Genomic DNA, 14,373 nt, shown 5'->3' on the forward strand with positions numbered 1-14,373 from the left:
TTTACTTATAATTAGATTCATGTTGCACATTGCAATTTGCACACTTTAAAAGGGCACGCTGTCTTTACTCTGTGCTTTTACGTCAGTACTTGTGTTTGACATTTGTTTTTACGCTCTTCGTCGTACTGAGTGCTTCTTTCATGTCCTGCTGCTGTGACATGTGAATCCCCCCCCCCCCCCCCCGGGGGATAATGTAGTATCTATCTATCTTTCTCTTTTTGCAGCCTGCACAAGCTTGGACTCTTGACTACACAGCCGTGTCCCTGAAATTAGCTGTATGACCAAACGACTCTCATAGGTGATGATGATTAAGCTGCAGGCCGAGAAAAGTCGGGACAAACACACACAGACACACAGGGGTTCCTATTAGATAGAGATGCATCAATAATTTAGGCCTCTCCATCACTCTGACACAGCAGGGGTCCAGGGGCATGTCGTGCGTGTGTGTGTGCGCACGTGTGTGTGTGTGTCTGCAGTGAGAGCTTAATGAGAAGGGCCCAGCTGGACTTCTGCTGATCTGCTTGTGTGTGTGTGTGTGTATGTGTGTGTCTCTCTGGGTATAAAGTGCCTCTTATAGCTGTTGTCTCACCACTCAGATGTCAATGCAGACTGCTTGTGTTAATATTTGGCAGCCCGGATACATAGATTGGTGATGAGGGGTTTGCAGATGATAGGGATGCCACTGAAATAGTCCAAATTACATGGGCAGCGTGTGAAGTGATTGGCAGTCACTACATTTGAAGAGGGAGCTGCTGTCTGTCCCCGTAGCAGTATTCACACCGAATATAGCACTCAAAAAATAATGCGTTGGTGGGTGCATGTTACAAAAGATAGTCTGGAGACGATGAAATACAAACCAAGAAGTCCACTTTGAGCAATGCATCTGTGGGCTTGAAGGCTTCACAGAGGCCAAAACACTGCACAGCCGTTCATGACACTATGAGGAAGGATAGTACAACCCTGGAAAGTTATTACAGCGACTTTATCCTCTGTCTGTGATCAGGAAGTGAAAAGTACTTTTTTGGAGTTGACACCACAGAATAATCTCCTGGAAAGGTGCATTTAACCATATTTGATTGCCCAGCTCCTTGCCAGACTTGTTGAGGTCCTCTGTTTTGGATCCTTTCTGTGCCAACGCAGTGGCCTCAGTGCAGTGAAATGCTGCCATTTTTGACACAGCACTGATGTCATTCTGAACAACTTCATTGTGGCTTTGCAATTGGAAACGTTATAAAAAAGCAGAAAGCTTGCCGAGCCTGGTTTTAGTGCAGCCGATACAGCGCCTGCGTTCTGATACTACCACCAAAATAATCATTTCTTTGATAACTTTACCAAATATAAACACATTTCTTTTCAAAATTAGACAAAAGAGTCCCAAATGCATGAAGTGCGAGGACTGCATTAAACAGATTTACCATTCTTAATAGTCCTTCCTCAAAAAAGGTTTTATGGCCAGCTGATTTAAACAGTTTTTAAAGTAGTTCAGTTAGATTTTGCCGTTTGTAGGTGGATTTAATGGTTGTGACCGTGCTTTGAGTTTCCTTTGGGTTCAGTTGGGTGTAGGTGTATCTGTATCTCCATGATGGAAAGGTTTGGGTGGTTCGTGGAGGTCATGTGCACCTGGAGTGTGTTTATGTTGTTTGAAATATACTAAAGCAGACTTGACTTTGGGTGGGTGCGCTGAGTGGGTTGGGTCGTGTTGTGTAAGTATACGAGCGCTCTGTTCGGTGTAGGTTCAGCTGGATGTGATGTCAGCTTGCATGTGTTTGAATTAAGGGCAGATGGGTTTGGGCAGAACTGAGGTTGAGTCATGCAAATAGGAGATGAGTTCAGGAGAGGCGTTTTTTTTTTTTTTTTTTTGTGGGCAGCCATGGGATGAATTTGGGTGAGACATTATAACCTGAGTCAAGGACACCCCCTGTCTCTTTCTTTCCTTCCCTCTGTTTCACTTTATGCATCCCACTGTTTCTGCAGCAGGAGGGAGTTAGCACACACCTGCAGCTGGATATGTGTGTGTATGCGTGTGTGTGCATGCATGTATCCTGCTGGCTTATCCTTTTCGCAGTGCAGATACCAGCTCATGAGCCCGAGTGTCAGTGTTACCTGGAGAGTGCACTCACCCCTCCAAAAGACATGAAGTACGGAGAGTACAGTCAGCTCGACACATAATAGATGACCTTGGAGATTTCATTCAGCCACCAAGTGAAGAATCTCTCTCACACACACACACACACACACACACACACACACACACACATTCCCTTATCTGCTTTGCTGCAGCATGACCGGGCACTATAGCAGTGATAGTTAAAGAGACAATGACACAGCAGTCATGGGTGTGTGAGTGTGTGAGTATGTGTGTGAGAGAGAGAGACTGGCAACAACTCCATTTATGCGGAGGCACAAACTTGAATTGCATGGCTGAAAGTTTCTTGATTGGTTGCAATGTACCGTCTTTTCGAGTGCGGTACCTCGCTGACCTTCTCTGTGCATGTGTGTGTGTGTGTGTGTGTGTGTGTGTGTGTATGTGTGTGCGTGTCCTCTAGTCTGCCTCATGAGAGCAAACTGAGTTATATCTGCAGCATCAATCCATCATGCTCATTAGCATATGATTTGGGTTTGATTAGCATATCTATTAATATGGAAATGCTACATCACCAACACCGAGCACAGACGGGTCGGCCCTGTGCACACGCACTCTCTCTCCCTCTCTCTCTATGACGTGCACACACACACACACACACACACACACATAAAGAAATGCTCATCTTTCTCTCCAGGGATTGTTCAGGAGTTTGAGGTTACGCTAAGCAGACATGATTGCGATGTAAATTTGTCAGTGGACTGAAGCTGAAGATGTTGTCCGTGTCTTAGTCTACATGTCCCTGTTTCACATTGATGCTTGTGTGTGTGTGTGTGTGTGTGTGTGTGTGTGTGTGTGTGTGCGCACGCCTGTTGAGTGGATAAAGTCCAATGACACATAAGACTATTCCCTGCAAGATCACACTAAGATTACGCTAAGAGTTTCCATACAAGAGGTTTACTCTCTTTCAATACATATACGGTCGGTGTAATATTTGCTTTACACTATTGCTTTTACACTGGAGAGTCAAGTGTTGACACTGTGCAGAGACAATGTTAGTCTGTGACAATGAAAGGAGAAACATCTTTCCTTCAGGTATTCATGTAGTGTGCATCCATGCAAGACGTTCATTTGTTCAACACAATCAATTTGGAATTTGACGGTTTTCGCTCGTCTCAGGCTGCTCCTGAGCAGCGCCTGAGACGCACAACATCGATGGACATGAGCACATAAAAGAAACAGCCCCGTGAAACCACACCTCACGGTCCCGCCGAATGAGGCTGGGGAGCTGGAGGGAGTCAAACTGCAGACGGCAGGTAGTTCAGGAACATTGAGAAGCAGTGTGAGTGTTGCAGTAAGCAGAATTAATGAGCGCCAGCCTGCTTGTGGTGACTGTATATATATGAATGATTGGACGGTAGATGGAACATGCAACGATAAAACTACCACGAAGCTCAGCAACTGTTGAACACTTAATAATCTGTCACAGAGCTTTCCAACTGTAGACTGTTATATATATAAATATATAGACCGCGGGGCAGAAAACATGTTGAAGATGCCATAACATACATGGACATTTTCAGCGTTTATAAGATATTGCACTACTTTTTTCATGCCACTCTGATAAACAAGTGTCGGTTCGGGCTATCTTATCTGACACGTGGAATTAGAGTATGAAATGGCAACCAGTGGCAGTGATAGAACTGGACTATACCACTTAGAAATGTCTCGTTTCAGGTGGTGAGCAATGAGCTGATCCCTTCAACGCTGACAAATGAGCAAGTGAATCATCATCATAACTAATCAATGCATTTCGACTCCTCCATCTCTGTCAAATGTTAATTAGCAGTAAGTGGCAAGACACTTAAAACTGATCAGCGAAGCTTTGTTGTTGAGCCCGACAAACTTCTGCACTTCTCATTAAAGCGTGCAGCTGTGGTACCTTAAACCAGGTGTTTATTCCTCACATTATTAAGATCCAGAGCTGTGACCAGCCCATCTGATACATAGAGCTAATTATATATTCTGTGCTAGAGGGAATATTTACCTTTACATTTATTTAGTGCCACTGAAAATAAATACAAGACTGCAATCATCCAGTCCTGACATGCAATTAAAAGAGTTCAGGGTGAAAACACATAAAAGCTGAGAGCTTATTTCCATTGTGGTCCTCATTAGGAAAGGGTAGGATGACAGTCCTTCATGTCTCCAACCCCTTACTTTTGTGGGTTGTTCAGTGTGTTGCACAAATCCTCATGGTGTTGCTCTCTCTATAAGCTCTCTGTCACGTCGTTTTTAGTGCTGCATCATTGTCTGGGTGCTGATCTCACAGTGCAGTCATTCAGAAATCCGCCTAGATACTGATCGTTCACAATACTGAATCTGAAATATTTCAAACAGCGAAGTGGAAGTGTAAAGATCAGACATTAAAATTGCTGTATTACCCTTGAAAAGAAAGCTTGGAAGAGTGTGTGTGTGTGTGTCTCTTGTTTGTCATAATCATTTCTTTGTTACCCAGCCAGGGATGTTTTAGATTAGCTGGATGGGGATTTTATTGATTTAATTTGGCATTGCATTGAGTTGTTGGGATTCATTTTAAGTGTGTAAATAACAGGCAAACCAACAACAGTTTAATTCTGAATTATTTTGTATCTGAAATAAATAACTACAACTTTTGACATGTAAGATTTCACCAAAGAGTGAACTAAAATGAAACCAAGGTGAGGAGAGAAAGAATAATCCTGGCAAGCGAAAGGGATGCTCGCGTTTGGCTGAGTTATGTGTGGGAGTGTTTGACAAGGAGAGACGGTGAGAGTGTGTGTTACACAGAGGGAGTCTCACGAGAACAGTTGTTGTAAGTGATGATTGTTATGCTGCTGGTTTGAAAAGCTGCCAACGAGAACAAGCGAGGAAAGGCCACACAAACACACTTCTTCCTGTGTTTGCAGGAGATGTTGTTATGGATGTGAACAACCGAGGACTGAAATCTAACACCTGAACTTCTCCCCTCCTCTCCTCTCAGTTAAATGAAACAGCCAAGCAGTTGATGGAGATCGACAAGCCCACGCCGACCAACGTTCCAGGTCCGAGCTCTGAGCCAGCCCCTTTGGGCCCCTGCACTCCCGGCCCCTCCCCCTGCGCCTCCCCGTCCAATGGAAACGGCTCTGGCCACCGGCGAGGCGAAGGGAAGAAAAACGCCAAGAAGAGGCATTCGTTCTCGGCGCTGTCGGTCAGCCAGAGGGCCGCCCAGCTCAACAACAGACACAGTATGGAGATCTCCCACCCGGTCCTCATCAGCTCCTCTGACCCCAGGGCTGCCGCACGCATCCAGGTACGAAAACACGTATGCATCATGAACTTGAGTAAAGCTGTTGATAATGATGCACTTGAAGAATACAAGAAATTCAAAGCAAAGACAAGTACCCAGTTAATGAGATCAGCTTTGTTGGTTTTTTTTTGTTTTTTTGAAGCACAGTAACAGAAAGCAGACCTATTTCCACCAGAGTTTACAGGCCTCCTCCCTGATCACCGACTCTGACGATTCCATGTGAATAGAATCATTTGATAGCTGTAGACTGGAGACACATTGCTTTTAATTACATTTATTACCTCTGTTTGCATTCGCACCTGCTTGAAATTTGTTTTTGAATAAAACCCAGGATGCCCACATGTTGCAGGTAATGTTTAGTCGAAATGGAAACCGCTCAGTTTGCCTGTGTGTGTCTTTCTGCGTGTCTTCAGGATGCATCTCACCCGGGCCCCTCTCCCTCCTCGGCAGGGGTACTGGTGCCCCCCAAAGTGGCATCCATAACCTCTGAGCTGCTGGCCCATGCCAAGGTGCAGCTGCCACTCAACATGTGAGTACGCCTCGGGGCGCTGTCAGCTCGCCCACCTGCGACCTGTTTTTTTAGTCCCTCCTTCCATCCCTTCGTTCTTTTGCTCGAGATCTTCAGAACCCGCCTCCTGGCAGCGTTAAAAATATTTCCTCTTTGGTGCCCAGAGTTATTGGCCACGTTCCACCACCTCTGCATCCACGTTTACTCCTCCACTGGTCAAGGATGAAATCTCCCTCAGAAAGGAAAAATACAGTCGCACAGCTTTTCCTCGACTGTGTGAAGCTTACATCAGTGTTTCATAACAAGGCTTTCAGCAGCACAGCCACGGCTTATACCATGCATTTATTCTACAGCAAACAATAAGATGCTTAGTCTTTACTAGCAAATGCCCCTCAGGATATACATTTACTTCAGTATATGTAAAGCTTTCATAATAACGTGCTTTCATGTTTCAGCTTTTTAGGAGTTTTTGCTTTATTTGATAGTGGACAGGCAGTTTACAGCATGGGGATGACATGCGATTACATGATCAGCATCTTAAACCCTCGAGGCTTCCCGAGAACTCTGGCGGAGGCTTTTCATGCCTCCACACCAGCAGCAGCCGTGGCCAGAGGCATTCTGTGCTTGGGTTGTCCGTCTGTCCGTCCCATTCTCATGAACACGATATCTGAGGAACGCCTTGAGGGAATTTCTTCAAATGTTGCACCAACGCTCACTTGGACTCAAGGATGAAGTCAATGGATTTTGGCGGTCAAAGGTCACTGAGACCACACAAAATACGCTTTTGGTCATAGCGCAAGAATTCATATGCTAATTCTAACAAAATGTCTCATAGGATAATTCAAAAGGTCAAAGATCAGCCTCACTTTGACATCATAATTTTCTGCTCAAACACTTTTCTGGCCATTATTCAACACCATAACTCAGGAACAGAAGGGGAGATTGTGACCATATTTCACATTCGGTCAGACGCTGAATCGATGACACTAATCTTGGGCGTCCACCTTTAAAATGTGCTGATTGTTTAGATCTTCTCTGCTGCTGAGTTGAAGGTGTGTGTGAAGCATCCATGTTTGCAGCGACATGCATATTTGAAGCATTGTAGTCCACCACAAGCTCATTGGTTTTACTGATAATAAGCTTCATGTGATTGTCGTTGCAACATGTGATGGAGCTGTCTGTCAGTCCTCTGTAAAAATAGTCTCTAAGTGAAGACAGCATGTTTCTCACTGGAAACTATTCAGTGGAATCGTACATGTCAATATGGTGATAACTTCCATTTCACAAAAAAAAACACTTCAAAGTCATCACCACACATGTTATATGAGTCTGGACACACATGGATTTAAATGCAACTTAACTGGTTGGGGAAGACATGAAACCCGGAGGTTTCAACTGTAATTCTAGTTTTATTTATTTTTTTTAATTTATCTGTTCAAATTTGCCCAGATGTTCTACATACAGATATTACAGGAGATGGGTAATATAACACAGTGTGAATACAGAAGACAAAGAGTCTCGTAGGGTTACTCAGGCAGGAGCTGGAGGCTTTGCTCCTGACTTAAATAACTTCACAGGTTGATCATTTCTCGAGTGGATTAAGAGCCAAAATCCACCTGACACACTCTCACAAACACAATTAAATTCTTGTGGAATTGTAACCTCACTAGTCAAATCCAGATGGCTGGTGAGACGCCAGTGCTGAGCAAGACTTTTCTATAATTTACCTTGTAATTAATCTACCATGTAACTGCCGGAGAGATATTTTCAAGGTGAGCGTGTGTGTGAGTGTGTGTGTGTGTGTGTGTGAGTGTGTGTGTGTGTGTGTGTGTGTGTGTGTGTGTTCATGGACCAGTTTGAGCTTTAGACCTTGAGAGTGAACATATTTTTGGATATTTTCAGAAAGTGAGGACATGAGGTCAGTCCTTAGAATTAGGTTTATGGTTTAGGCCACGTTCAGAGAATGCATTATGCAAATGAGGGTCCTCATAAGTATAGTACAAAAGTGTGTGTGCATGTGTGCGTGTGTGTGTGTGTGCTGTGTATTGCTAATTGGTGTCTTGCCTACAGGATATGAGTCAAATACAGCAACATTGTCAGCTCTAATAATATCACCTTCCAAGTCGCACTACATACACACACACACACACACACACACACACACACACATATACACACACACATATAGACACATACACACAAGCACACACAAGCTCAGACACACATACGCTTAATACACACACGCGCGCGCGCACACACATGTCCGAAGTGGGTTTGTTCTACTGATGAGGTCGGACGTTTCCATCTTGACCTGGCAACTATTCCTGTTGCCATGGGGAGACAGGAGACGGTCCCCACATCTGTTACCATGGCAACGAGGAGGCAGCACATATAGGGCTTGTTTACTCTGTGGTCTTACCGTCTTCTGTCTCTGAGTCTGGCACTAAATACTACGAATGTCTCCCAGCGACAGGACCAGAAACTCGTTTATATGTTAACACAGATGCAGTGCACAATACTCAATGATTAAGTCACATACAGTAAGATGTTCAGTACAACGTTCATCAGTGTATCTGCTGGTACTCAGGTAAACAAGGACATATTGATTAGGCACCCATTCACAGCATGCCGTACAATGTGGGAGGGGAAAATCGTTCAGTTAGCCTCTGGTGGTCGCATTACGACCACAGAGAGCAATGACTTGAATTGTCTTTAAGACGTTAATAAATCCCGGGCTTCACTGCAGTATTCAAGCTGCGATGCGTCATGGATTTGATGTGAGTCAGCCTTCACTGACTCTGATCTTTCTTTGCAATGATTTTTGCAATAGTGGTGTTATAATTCATAGTTTATTGCAAATATAATGTAGCTCAAAAAGCTGTTGATTTTGCTCAACATGCTGATATGAATTTGTACTATTTTTTTCCAAGATATGAACAAAGATTTTTCACTCGTAGGAATATATGTCAGGAGACCCATACTGTAATATCCCCAAAGGCCTCATTCTTGCTCATAAATATTAAGTCATGACAAGAGAATTAATTCTCAGATAACTGGTCAATAAAGGTAAATAATTGCTGTGTTGAGTATTTTTGCTTAGAGGTTATATCTCACTGTGTGTTGGTGCATGCGTTTCAGTTAAGGTAAAACAGTCGAGGGCCTTTAAGAAATTCTTTATTTTTTTGTGTTGTATTTACTCAAAAAGACATAAAACAGATGTGAAACACTCTGGAAAAATGGATGATATATGGTGGGAGCACCAACCTGCACAGTTCCTCTCTTTGACTTGACGAAGATCCTATTGTAGCTCAAAATGTTGTTTGATAGTCGAATAAAGGAGTTGGTGGAGCATCAACAGTGTGCAGAGTCTTTGGTCCCTCTGCACTGTACATTTCAGCTGAACAACTTAAAATAAGATGTGTAAAATATGCACTTCTATAGAGTCTTATTATTTATTTTGCTGATGCTGGAAACACCTTGAAATCCAATAAGATAATTTCAACTTGTTCTGACAACTCAAAACCAAAGTGTCATGAATATTCTTCAGGCATTTTGGTGATACCAGAGGAGTTATTTGCCTTCTGATTCAAGTAACAGAGCCCTGAAATTTGGTATTCTCTCCTCCCTTCTTAACAACGCTGACAGAGATTGCTGCGTGTTGTTCAAAGGACTGATTTGCTAATCTTCATTCATTTGTTTATTCATTCATTTATTTGCATTGTGTGTTTGTAATAGCTTTGCTTTTACTTTGCATAATACATATTAGGGCTAATCCACATGGGAGATAATTGCTATTTGGTGAACAGTTTTCTTGATATTTCCTGCAGGCTTGTAATGATTTTATTACTTGATTTCACGTTTTGTCTGTTGCCTTTGTTCCCCAGATATCTGGCTCTATACGCCTACAAGCCCCAGAAGGCTGACGAGCTTGAACTTCGGAAAGGGGAGATGTATCGAGTGACAGAGAAGTGTCAAGACGGGTGGTTCAAAGGCACCTCACTGAGAACTGCTGCCTCTGGTGTCTTCCCTGGAAACTATGTCACCCCTGTGTCCAGGTCAGTGAGTTTAGGCTTGTGCATGGGGAGGGCGGAGGGTATTGTAGTGATGCAGCTACTGAAGGAACTATGTCATCCAAGCATCCAGAAAAAAAGCAGATAGCAGTCATGTTAGTGTTGTGCAGTCGGTGATGAAGTACAGTATCTCACTCACTTTGCCAAGTGACTTAATTACTGTAGAGACAACAGTTTAAACACAGGGCACCCAAGTTTGATCCCTCAAACAGCCACAGTGTTCTTCTGCAACATAACTGATCCTCCCGCAGGTGAGGATCAGTTCGGGTCGGTCGAGGTGGTCGGGGAGCTCCTTGTCTTTTTGCACTGAAGCTGGTGAAATCTTCATTTTCGTATGCAGTTTGAAACAGCTGATATTTCAAAGCTTTGCTCCACCTTTCACTCAGTTCAATGCAGTGCAATACAATCAGACTAAAGCCCCTAATTTGCTCCTCGCACAAAGGCGGTGGAAGTGCTAACGCAGTCGTTGTGATTTACATTGTAATTTTTTCGTGGTGATTTCCTCGCTCCAGCCGAACCCGAATACAGATCAGGCTGAGCGGTGCAATTTTGCAGCTTGTTTTGGGATGTAATTGCGCCTGCGTTTCCGCGTATTCAGAGAACCTCTTGTCACAAAGGCACGCCCAGAAAGCAGTTTTTTGGACTTGAGTTGGCGGAGGCACAATCTGCGGATTCTGTGTTCCTCGTGCTGATCATTTATCCTTCCTGCTGCAGCCTCCACTCCACGCTGCGCCCCGCTGTGTCTCGGTTCTGCTCTCACTTTTTGGCGACTAAAACAAGCGAAATTATTTGGTCACCCCAGAAGCGCTTTCTGAGAGGTCCTTACCAAGAAGGGCCTGTAAACTTCTGTGAAACACTTTTCATGTTTTATAATGGAAAACCATGTGAAAAGCCGTTTAAATGAATCCATCCCTTTTGGACAAGTTGATATTTTTTTCTTTTCTTTTCTTTTAATGCAAACCAAAAAGTTATTTCAGATTTCATTTAAATACAATGTAAAACATAAAACAGCAGTCAGTCAGTACTGGCTCTGTCTTTCTAATGTAGAGCTGCCACATACTCAGTGCAGATCATCATCATCACAATTATTGTCATCATCTTTATCGTTACTTTTGGCATCCCGAGCGCTGCAACTCATAGCTGTTAAAAGCAAATAAAACAGAAAAATGAGTGCGCTGAAATCATATTTGGCAATTTAATTACCCTCATTATTCCCGTATGCACGAAAAACATTTGCACTGGCTGTTCACCTCATCTGTATTCTGCTCCATGATGCAGTCAAAGAAAAAGACGGAGAGGAAGAAAATGAAAGCAAGGGACGATTAGAATAATGGCAAGAGAAAGGAAATAGAAAGGCAAAAAATGGGAGCGAGAACGATAGTGAGAAGATGAAGAGAGTTTTACGGTACTGTAGGTTAGACAGAGAAAGAAAGAAAATGAGAGAAGGGGAGAGGGAGTGGGTGAAAGAATGAATGGGGTGGAGAAAGACAAAGAAGGTGGAAAGAAGAAGAGAAGAACGGGAAGAAACTGAAGTAGAAGGTAGTTGAAAAAGCAGCGAGGAGTGAGGAGGAGGAGACGGAGAAAGTGAAAAGAAAGAGAAAATGATACAAAGAGATGAAACCGCTGCAAAAACAGCAGGTGTCCCTCTCTAGTGGATATGAATGGCTGCTTCACATTCTGCAGTTATGCAATCTGCGAGGGAGAGAGAGAGAGAGAGAGAGAGAGAGAGAGAGAAAGGCAGGATGGGCGAGTAATCAAATGAGAGGCAATTTGTTATTTTTACGCAAGCATACTCTCTCCTTCCCTGCCTCCCCCTTACCTCTCCCCCTCCTTTGTCTGCAGTGCAGCTCAGAAATTTCTCAATATGATAATGAGAGGCTGCCAAAGATGCACACACACACACATACACACACACACTTGCACACACTGTAGTGATAGAACAAATCCAGGCAGCCAAATAGGCATGTCAATCCTTTTGAAATGCAGTTAGAATATTTACATATTTGTTGTGGAATTTATTATCAGTTGATATGAACATGGAGTATGACAATTTAATCAGAATGCCATATAAGAATTCATGCATTTGGATTATTGTTATCCTGGATTCAATAATCCTGATTTTTAACGTGTCATAATAGCATAAATGCTGCTTAAGAAGATTCAAGAGTGCAGTTTTGGTGCAAAGGATGATTGTCGTCACTTATAAAATTGTATGAAGTCTTAAAAATTACTGATAGTGGCCAAAAACATCTGTATGGGCCTGCTGAAGTCCATGTGTATGTGTGCGCGTGTGCTGTTTGTATCACACACATACACACACGGAGAAAGCCATAACTCTGCATGTGTGTGACAGGAAGTCAATGGGCGGCCATAAGAGTGTGAATACCGTGGAGTCAATAATGTTCTGCTCACTGTTCTGCCATTCAGCACTCTGCAGCCTGCAGCTCCATATATGTTACAGTAGGACACTGTGTGTCGTGCTGATCCACCGGCCAGATAATAGCACTGAAATCACTCACTTTGACAGAGGATAATTGCACTGTTTGCAGCTCCTGCTCTGCTATAACAGACTAAATCCCAGCTATTAATATTTTGCACTACACAATACTTAAGAGTTTGCAGCGACTCTGTGAGGCTATGCTTAGACACAGCATTGTTTTTAGCTAGAGGCTAACATCATAGCACGCTAACACAATGATGACAGTGTGACGTGATAAGTAGGTGTACCTGTTGCCATGTTCCCCAGCATTAGCTGAGCGCTAAACACAAAGAGCTGCTGAGGCTCCCGAAAATTACCGCTACAGCTATTTAGTTCTAAATTTGACGCTCGGTGAATAAATGAGAAGAGATGAAATTACAGTTCATCCTGATGGGCACATTTGAGTCTATTTCAAATTTCATGGCAATCCTTCCCATAATCATTTCACTCAAAACCACCACCTCATGGTGGTGCTAGAGGAAAAGTCAGGGGATCATCAGAATCATTAGGATGCATCCTCTGGGCATCGTGGATGTCTGCTCCAAATTTCATGGCAATCCATCTGATAGTTGTTGAGATATTCAAGTCTGGACTGAAGTGGTGAACAGACAGACACAGAGCCCTGTGTTCAAAGCGATGTGCTTTTTATCAGCATATGACGAAAGTGGCATATTAATATCGTCTTTAATCAGTGGAAACATTCAGCGACAAACCAGCGCTTCTCTCCTCTCTCTCCTCTGCAGGGCTCCATTTGGAGTTGGTGCTTCTCGGGGCTCGTGTTTGTCCAGTCCTGTAGGGGGAGGAGGAAGTGGGTGCAGCCAGGCGGGGGGTAAAATCTCAGACCCTTCATCCCCAGGGTCCCCGGGGCCCTCTTCGTCACGCCCCTCCACCCCGCTGGTGAACTCAACCAACTCTGCGAACACCGTCAGTCCCGCCTCCTCGCCACCGACTGCCGCCGCCCAGCTGAAGAACTGCCTGCGCTCCAGTCAGCACACGGTTAACCAGGCACGCACCTCAATGCAGCTGGGTAGGCAGAAAGACAGAAAATGCACATAATACTAGAAATGCACATAATGGGTTTTAATCATTAAGCAGCGGATTCATTAAACTTTCAGAAGCAGCTGTTTTCAGTTTTGTTCCAGTTTTAACAGTTTATTGATTGAGCCCAATCACATGCGCTCTAATTATCATGAATTAACATAATGGCACAGCCCCGCCAAACCACTGTAAGTAAAGGATTCATAATCTTCTTGACCAAGAAAGAGAGGAATGTGGAAGAGGAGAATTATGTTGCGTGTCTCCAGAGAAATGTTAGTATTCAATCACATGGAGACGTCTGCTATTTTTCCAACTTCATGCTCTTTGTGATATTAGACGGCTGAAAGGAGTCCAGATCATTTGGGACCTTGCAGCATTTTAGCCCCCTTGGTCTCTGATTACTGAATAATAGAATATTGATCAGTCATTAATTCAAGTAGCCTCTACGCTACGCAAAAATTGCAAGCATATGCTCACAGCAGCCTCTTTAACATCCAAAAAAAATCAGAGCTACGAAAAGTTGGATGATTTTTTAAATGACGGAGAAGGATGAGATCCGGTTAGCGGCGTTCACATGATGGCCAAAAGTTTGTGGGCAGTAAAATCAGATTGTTGAGCAATCATTTCATTCCAAAACCAAGGCCATTAATGTGCTGCTACGACAGCCTCCACTCCTCTGGTCAGCTCTTGCACAAGATTTTGGAACCTCGCTGCAGGAATTTGCTCCCATTCAGCACCAAGAGCGTCAGTGAGGTCGGCCAGGGGTGTTAAGCGATAAGACCTGGTTCGCAGTAGGCGTTCCAGTTCCTCTTAAAGGTGCTGGATGGGATCGAGGTCGCTTTCTGCATGAGGATGCTGAAACAGGAA

General features: G+C 43.7%; 1 protein-coding gene across 2 annotated transcripts in view; it reads left to right on the top strand.

Moving 5' to 3' along the window:
* LOC143330547 (E3 ubiquitin-protein ligase SH3RF3-like) overlaps positions 1–14,373 on the top strand; it is an 87,029-nt gene that overhangs the window by 59,066 nt on the left and 13,590 nt on the right. For both annotated transcript variants that reach the window (XM_076747211.1, XM_076747212.1), the window contains exons 4-7: positions 5,106–5,414; positions 5,825–5,940; positions 9,804–9,974; positions 13,212–13,495. In XM_076747211.1, the coding sequence (XP_076603326.1) occupies positions 5,106–5,414; positions 5,825–5,940; positions 9,804–9,974; positions 13,212–13,495 (880 nt within the window). The remainder of the gene's footprint in view (positions 1–5,105; positions 5,415–5,824; positions 5,941–9,803; positions 9,975–13,211; positions 13,496–14,373) is intronic.

Source organism: Chaetodon auriga, chromosome 13 (genome assembly GCF_051107435.1).
Source record: "Chaetodon auriga isolate fChaAug3 chromosome 13, fChaAug3.hap1, whole genome shotgun sequence".
Taxonomy (NCBI): Eukaryota; Metazoa; Chordata; class Actinopteri; order Chaetodontiformes; family Chaetodontidae; genus Chaetodon; species Chaetodon auriga.